Below are 8188 nucleotides of genomic sequence, written 5' to 3'. Positions count from 1 at the left end.
GCAGGACTGTCTTCTTGTCCGACTCCCATCCGCTCCCTCAAGAACTGGTCCCGAACACGCCTACAGTCCCCAATGTTATTTTAAGTGTATGTTATGCAATTCTGCCACCCTAGGCAATTCTGCCACCCTAGGCAAGATCAAAATGTGCAAAACATTGCCTAAGAAACAGGTTAGTGAATAGTCTGACAAAGAGGAGCTTTTAAACAGAAAGACAACCATTCGAAATAATCTGTGGGTCCCCAAAAAAAAATAATCCCAAAGTTGTTTGTCTGACCGCCAGCAGCATGAGAAATGCAGACCGTGAATTCTCTGTCTGGGCCGCAGCTGTCTAACACACACCCTCACAAGTCCTTACACTCCCCACCTCACACACACAACTGTAATCTGTGTGTGATATCTGGTTTGACAGACCTGTGTGTGATATCTGGTTTGACAGACCTGTGTGTGATATCTGGTTTGACAGACCTGTGTGTGATATCTGGTTTGACAGACCTGTGTGTGATATCTGGTTTGACAGACCTGTGTGTGATATCTGGTTTGACAGACCTGTGTGTGATATCTGGTTTGACAGACCTGTGTGTGATATCTGGTTTGACAGACCTGTGTGTGATACCTGGTTTGACAGACCTGTGTGTGATACCTGGTTTGACAGACCTGTGTGTGATACCTGGTTTGACAGACCTGTGTGTGATACCTGGTTTGACAGACCTGTGTGTGATACCTGGTTTGACAGACCTGTGTGTGATATCTGGTTTGACAGACCTGTGTGTGATATCTGGTTTGACAGACCTGTGTGTGATATCTGGTTTGACAGACCTGTGTGTGATATCTGGTTTGACAGACCTGTGTGTGATATCTGGTTTGACAGACCTGTGTGTGTGTCTCCAGACCCAGGACTTGCAGGTGGTGTGTTATGCCTTCACCTCGTTTGGGAAAGCAGCTATCAAACAGAGGAAGCTCCACCCAGACACCTTCATACAACTGGCCCTTCAACTGGCTTATTACAGACAGCATGGGAGGTAACACCACCCATCATCCATCCAATTCATCCATCCATCACACACCCAACATCCACCCACCCATCCATTCATCCATCCTTCCCCCCCAATATTCTCTCCATAACTGATGATTGATGATTGATGATAATCCCCCGTCCCAGGTCAGGTAGTTGCTATGAGACAGCGATGACCAGAAGGTTCTACCACGGCAGGACTGAGACCATGAGGCCCTGTACCCTGGAAGCACAGAACTGGTGCCGCATCATGCTCAACCCTGCAGCCAGCGTAAGTGTGAGAGTTTGTGTGTCCAATAAACCAGTTAGTTCTTCATTCATTGTCATGCCATACATGTAAATCTGGCGACCAGGCTACTTACACTCTGACTTTCTGTGTGTCTCCCAGGCTGAGGCTAAGAGGAAAGCCCTGCTGCTGGCCTTCAACAAGCACAACAAACTGATGGCCGAGGCACAGAACGGAAAAGGTTTTGACAGACATCTCCTGGGCCTGTACCTGATCGCCAAGGAGGAGGGACTTCCTATGCCAGACCTTTTCATTGATCCACTGTATTCCAAGAGGTTTGTGTGTGTGTGTGTGTGTGTGTGTGTGTGTGTGTGTGTGTGTTTATGGTGTGTGTAATGTGTGTGTGTTCTCTCTCCAGTGGCGGGGGCGGTAACTTTACCCTGTCCACCAGTCTGGCTGGCTACACCACAGTTCATGGGGTGGGCGCTCCCATGGTGCACAATGGCTATGGGTTCTTCTACTGCATCAGAGATGACAGGTGGGCTAACACACCCAAACACACACACAAGACCTGGACAATGATTATCGTGGACTTGTTTGACATTTTATTGCATTGTTAGGAGCTAGTAACAAAAGCATATCACTGCACCCGCTATTACATCTGCTAAACTTTGATTCAATTTGATTTTGAACAGTTGTTATTTCTGCTATTTGGTCTAACATGTAGTTAGTAGAATTTGTAGTTTGTCGTTAGTACATCTGTCCTCTCTATGATTGCCTGATTGTGTTAACCTCTTGAAGCTTCTGGTGTCTGACTTGTACATCCTGTTTCAGGATCGTGGCTTCCTGTTCGGCGTGGAAGTCCAGTCCAGAGACGGATGCAGAGACACTGTTCCAGAACCTGGTTACCTCCCTACATGAGATGCTACATCTGGCTACCACAGCTCAGCTGTAACACACACAGTCTCTAGATGGTAGCCAATAATAGTTTAGTTTTGCACAGATCAATGCAAAGGCATTGTAACAATGCTGCAAGTAGCCTAGAGGTTAGAGCGTTTGGCCAGTAACTGAAAGGTCGCTAGTTCAAATCCCTGAGCCAACAAGGTGATAAATCTTTCAATGTGCCCTTGAGCAAGGCACTTAACCCTAATTGCTCCAGGGTCGCCGTTGATAATGGCAGACCTTTGCCATGACCCCACAATCTGGGGGTGTCTCAGGGGGAGTTGAGATATGTAAAAAATATAACCACCCACCAAATTATTATTATAATGCAGCCCTTGATTGTTTTCTAAATGTTTACAAAAAAATAATTATTTGTTTAAATGCAGCTCAACAAATGTGTTTATTTTGCACTTTAATTAATGTAATTCTCTGTGATTTTATGTATTTTGCACTTTAATTAATGTAATTCTCTGTGATTTTATGTAGCAGCTAGATTGGGAGTTCCCTGTTTTTAAATGTATAGATTGAACTTCCACAAGTTCAGGTAATACCTCCTCATTTTGGCCTGTTTGCTTCTGATTCGTTCCTAGTGAATATGACTCAAGACTAAGAGCAGGAAACATCCCCTGGCACTAGAATGAGTTGTCCCATAGCGATAGATAGAGGACCGTAGTCCCCAAAAGCCTGTTTCAGCATGGGCAGCGCCATTGAGGACTTCCTATGGGCGACTGGTAGCCTAGCGGTTAAGAGCGCTGGGCCAGTAACTGAATGGTCGCTGGTTCGACTCCCCAAGCCGAATAGGTGAAAAATCTGTCTATGCCCTTGAGCAAGGCACTTAACCCTAATTGCTCTTGTAAGTCACTCTGGATAAGAGCATCTGCTCAATGACCAAAATGTATAAATGTATGGGTTAAGGAAGGATCACATAATTCCATCCAGGTCACCACGAGGGATCAGCCAATGAATTATACTTGTAAAGGAAGCATTCCATAACTGCAGTTGGCAGTAAATCTTTGGAATACAGCCTAGTTGTTGTTGCATTTCACCTAGCTTCCACATGGGTGAGACATTCTACATGAAGCACCTTTAAGGCCAGGCACCACAGGCTGAAATTACATTTTTGCAACTGCCAATCAATTTTGAGATTTGTTGGTATTTTGGTCCATTAGTATTTTCAAAAAGTAAACATAAATGTCAATCACGATGAAAATGTATATATTCTTTAGTTTATCATACTAGCGTTATGAAAATGTTATGAATTTTAAACACTTTAAAATGGACATGCATCCATAATTTCAAAGCTCAATTACACATAATTTAAAAGCCAATTTCATAGAGAATGTAACAAACTGGACTATATGTAGTATCTTACTTTGAGGAGATGGTGATTAGCTCTAAATAGGTGTTTGGCGTTTGGTAGTCTAAATTCAGTGTTTTTGTTTTTAACTGCCATTTCCCGAAAGTCAGACTCTTCCCACACACCAACACATTTTCCTCAGCGTCAGAAGCATCTGCATTCACCAACTTTTTTGTGGTTATCCTTCGATATATTCTCGAGACTTGCCCAGAGGGATTTATTGATATGTTGTCAGTTTATTATATACAACATTTTATTCCGAAAAATGTGCCAAAAATGCATTTAACGTACATGTCTCTAGTATTCTACAGATAGAAAGATGAAAAAAGTATGTATCCACAATCTGCTCTGAGTAAGTCCTGTCCCGGAGTGTTTTAACAAAATTAAAACAGCATATTTAGGCTGACTTAATCCAGTGTCCAGAAAAATGGGTTTGAGGGATATGCAAATATGTACAATTTAATGAGATATCGCCTCATTTGCATACTTTAATACAATATTTCCGATTTTTTTAAATACAAAAAGGTATTCAACTGATAAAATTAGATTGTGATATGATTGTCTTAGTTTTTATTTTAAAGCCAGACTCAGTAAGTCCCAAATATATCTCGAAATGTATAGATGAAGGATGAATTTCAAAGTGATCCAAATGAAGTTTTTATGAATTATAAGTAAAGCAGCTGTGTTTACAAATTGCATATTTCTCCAGGTAATTATGACGAAAAGGCCTTTCTCTCGCGCACTTCTTATCTGTCCCTCTGATCCATCCACGACTACAGCAACACATATCTAGCTATATCCATTTTACATTTAAGTCATTTAGCAGACGCTCTTATCCAGAGCGACTTACAGTTAGTGAGTGCATACATTTTCATACTGGCCCCCCGTGGGAAACGAACCCACAACCCCGGCGTTGCAAGCGTCATGCTCTACCAACTGAGCTACAGTTGCTATCCCTCTCAATACAAACAAGACTCATAAAAGGAAAGTTGAGTGATCCAGAATAAACATGCATTTTAGCTGATAACTGCATGTCCTAACGGTTAATAATATTGGCTCCTGGCTGTCAGTCCGTCTGCCTGTCTGTGCGACAGCTGACGATACGCAAGTGATCATATTGGAAAACACTGGTGGGTTTGTCGTTACAAAGTTGTTTTGATGTTGCTAGTTTGAGCTTCTGATTGAACTGGAATTGTGGGCGATTTTCATTCAGCAAGGGATTGAGAATATTTCCAGCAGTATGCTGGACACTATGGATAATGTGAGAGATTTATTATTTTTATAATTGATGGGATGACTAACTTAGAAAGAATGCATTCTGGACTGTGCTAATGTAGGTTGTGACACCTGGCAAGCTGTGATTGATGTGAAGAGCTGTTTTAGGGGGTAAAGGGAGATAAGGATTTGTGTCTCCAGATGCTGGAATATACTGGTTCTTTGTGATCTGTGAACCTTCCTTGGACGTAGGAATGGTGTCTAAGGGAGCTGGCTCTTCTCACTATGACAGGTTGTTATGATATGGACATATGCCTGGTAACAGGGGTGCATCAACGGATTGGCTGAGTAAGTCTAAACCACGCTCAATTCTACTCTAATTGGCCAGCAGAGAGGTGGGAAACTCTCTCTGTCAGAGTATTTGAGTATTGAATCTGAAACAATGGATTAGTTCTCTGAAGTGCCCTGCGAGGTATTTCAAAGAGCCCGTATATACGAAACATCATATTTACCATTGAAGGTTTTTGCATTAATTAAAATAACTAGTATATCTTAGAAGTCGTGTTGACCTCTTTTGTTCCTAATACCAGATTTGAATTGACGCAACTTTGACAATTGGTGACCTCGACGCGATCTGGTAGAAGGGACTTCGATGGGTACTGTCCGGCCCATTGGTCATCTCTTTCATTGGACTGTGTTTCACAAAATGTCCGGACAACTTAAAGGTAAGCAGATACCTATTGTTAAATAACTAAAGATCTGCAAATTGGCTTTATTCAAATTAATTTTGTGAAACAACTGTCTGATGTAAGTGAACTAAATTATGAAACTATTATGAGTAGATAAGCACAAAATTGTGACAAATAAACCTTTGGTGAAATGTGATGTTAAACCATGGTACCAGAGAGTATTGATTCTACCGGCAAGGTCCGTAACTGGGAGACGGCTAGGTTCAGGAGACAATACTGACATCTACCGGCAAGGTCCGTAATTGCGACAATACGGCTAAGGTTCAGAGATATAGGGAATAATTGATTTAAGTAATTGCTATCGGCAAGGTTCGTAACTACGACAGTACGGCTAGGTTCGAAGAATTATACCGGCAAGGTCCATAACTTTAAGGATATGGCTGGGTTCAGTAAATTTTAGATAATATTGGTGACTGGCAAGGTCCGTAACTGGGAGACGGCTAGGTTCAGGAGACAATACTGACATCTACCGGCAAGGTCCGTAATTGCGACAATACGGCTAAGGTTCGGAGATATAGGGAATAATTGATTTAAGTAATTGCTATCGGCAAGGTTCGTAACTACGACAGTACGGCTAGGTTTGAAGAATTACACCGGCAAGGTCCATAACTTTAAGGATATGGCTGGGTTCGGTAAATTTGAGATAATACTGGTGACTGGCAAGGTCCGTAACTAAGGGTTGCGGCTAGGTTCAGCACAGTGTTCTGAATAAAATAGACGCGGCTGTGTGCCCAAATAGATTGTGTGTGGAATATAAGTGTGTCATTTATGACTGTGTGACATATTTGACTGTGTGATAGGATTATGACTGTGTATTGTGAGTGAGTGCGATAACTGTGTACTATTTTTGCTGTGTGATAACTGTATACTACGTTTAACTGTGTACCATTTTTGGCTGTGAATACAAATAATATTTTAAAACAGTAAATAATGAGAATTACAATTAGGAAATAAGGTTTAAATTGTGCAAACGTTAACAAAAGACACCCATAGGAGGTACTATAAAAAGTTAGACAGTCCGAGTGTTGTCGTATGCATGAAAGTGTGAATGATAAACCTGTATACCTTGATAGAAAACAAATTGGGAATCAAAAGACGTTTGTGGCTGTCCAAACGGTATAATTTGGGAATAAATGTTGGATTTGTGGTTACTCAAACCATATAACCCGTCAGTGACAATCGAAAACATGAAATGAAAAGTGATGAATGAGTGTGACTGAACTAAAACGTTTGAACTGATATATTTGAAATATAACGTTTGATGTTTGACATAGCATAATACTGGTTTTAAATAAGTAAATTGAAGTGATATGGTGTGGCGCTTGATTTGATGTATCAACCATTGGTTAAATAATTGAAACACTTGGGTTTATTCGTTCAGTTTACCATTTGATGTGTGGCGTTTAATTTGATGTAACAACCATTGGTTAAATAATTGAAACACTTGGGTTTAATCGTTCAGTTTACCATTTGATGTGTGGCGTTTAATTTGATGTAACAACCATTGGTTAAATAATTGAAACACTTGGGTTTATTCGTTCAGTTTACCATTTGATGTGTGGCGTTTAATTTGATGTAACAACCATTGGTTAAATAATTGAAACACTTGGGTTTATTCGTTCAGTTTACCATTTGATGTGTGGCGTTTAATTTGATGTATCAACCATTGGTTAAATAATTGAAACACTTGGGTTTATTCGTTCAATTTACCATTTGATGTGTGGCGTTTGATTTGATATAACAACCATTGGTTAAATAATTGAAACACTTGGGTTTATTCGTTCAATTTACCATTTGATGTGTGGCACTGTAAGAATACTGCTTTCAAATAATTAAGGCTGAAATAACCTGGCGCCGAGTTTAACTAATTAGGTGGGAATAATAGATAGATGTACTTTAAATAACTAAATAACGGACGAATATTACAAATTAAAACGAAAAAAAAAAACATGACTACCAGCGGAGAAGCGGAAAGAATATTGAAGGCTCTAAAATCCACACTTGAAACAAACGGAGGAAAAGATGGAAAGGAATGGAGCAGGCGAGGAGAAAAACTCTATAGGGAATGGATAGACGATGGTTGTATACTGTCCCCCGATGGAGTGCCTGTAGAAGGCGAACCAGGGAGAATACTGGAGACGTTGAAACGGAAAACCCAGAAAGCAGAAGGCGAATGGAAAAATGAAGGAGAGCCCCGCAGTGGCAAAATTAAAGACGCAATGGAGAAAGCAAAGCTAAAGGAGAGGATTGGCCTAGCAATGCTTGGAAAATTGAAGAAACTGTGTGTGGAGAAAACAGGACAAAAGGAAAGGACCCGTTTATACCCACCCTTACCAACAGCGCCACCACCATAGGACGACCACCCAAAAACAATGGCTCCGGTTCTGGATATAGCGGGAAAAGTCCACTATCAACAAAGGACAGATGAGGGGGAAGAAGGAATGTGGGTCAGAAAGAGCGATATGACTGACAGAAGGGGAGAAGTGGACGTACTTTTAAAAGCTGCAAGAGCGCTAGAAAAAGGAGTGTTTGAACTGAGTAGAATTGAGGGAGAGACGGGGAACAGATGCGGAACAGAAGGAGGAGGGAGTGTTGACGGTGACGGTGAGAGTGAGAAGGAAGAGAGAATGAGCCTAACTGGAGGAAACGTAAGGGGTGGTCTAGCCCAGGGGGAGTGGCAACGAAAC

At 41.3% G+C, this 8188-nt stretch overlaps 1 protein-coding gene across 2 annotated transcripts in view; it reads left to right on the top strand.

The window, feature by feature from the left end:
- The window catches only part of LOC121542675 (acyl-CoA-binding domain-containing protein 7-like), a 43017-nt gene extending 40667 nt beyond the window's left edge, over positions 1-2350 (top strand). For both annotated transcript variants that reach the window (XM_045208533.1, XM_045208532.1), the window contains 5 exons: positions 889-1019; positions 1160-1283; positions 1401-1573; positions 1657-1776; positions 2073-2350. In XM_045208533.1, the coding sequence (XP_045064468.1) occupies positions 889-1019; positions 1160-1283; positions 1401-1573; positions 1657-1776; positions 2073-2193 (669 nt within the window). In that variant the 3' untranslated portion in view covers positions 2194-2350. The remainder of the gene's footprint in view (positions 1-888; positions 1020-1159; positions 1284-1400; positions 1574-1656; positions 1777-2072) is intronic.
- The last annotated feature ends 5838 nt before the right edge of the window (positions 2351-8188 follow it).

This window comes from Coregonus clupeaformis, chromosome 28, assembly GCF_020615455.1.
Source record: "Coregonus clupeaformis isolate EN_2021a chromosome 28, ASM2061545v1, whole genome shotgun sequence".
In the NCBI taxonomy this organism is placed as follows: Eukaryota; Metazoa; Chordata; class Actinopteri; order Salmoniformes; family Salmonidae; genus Coregonus; species Coregonus clupeaformis.
This window is presented reverse-complemented; position numbering and strand designations above follow the sequence as displayed.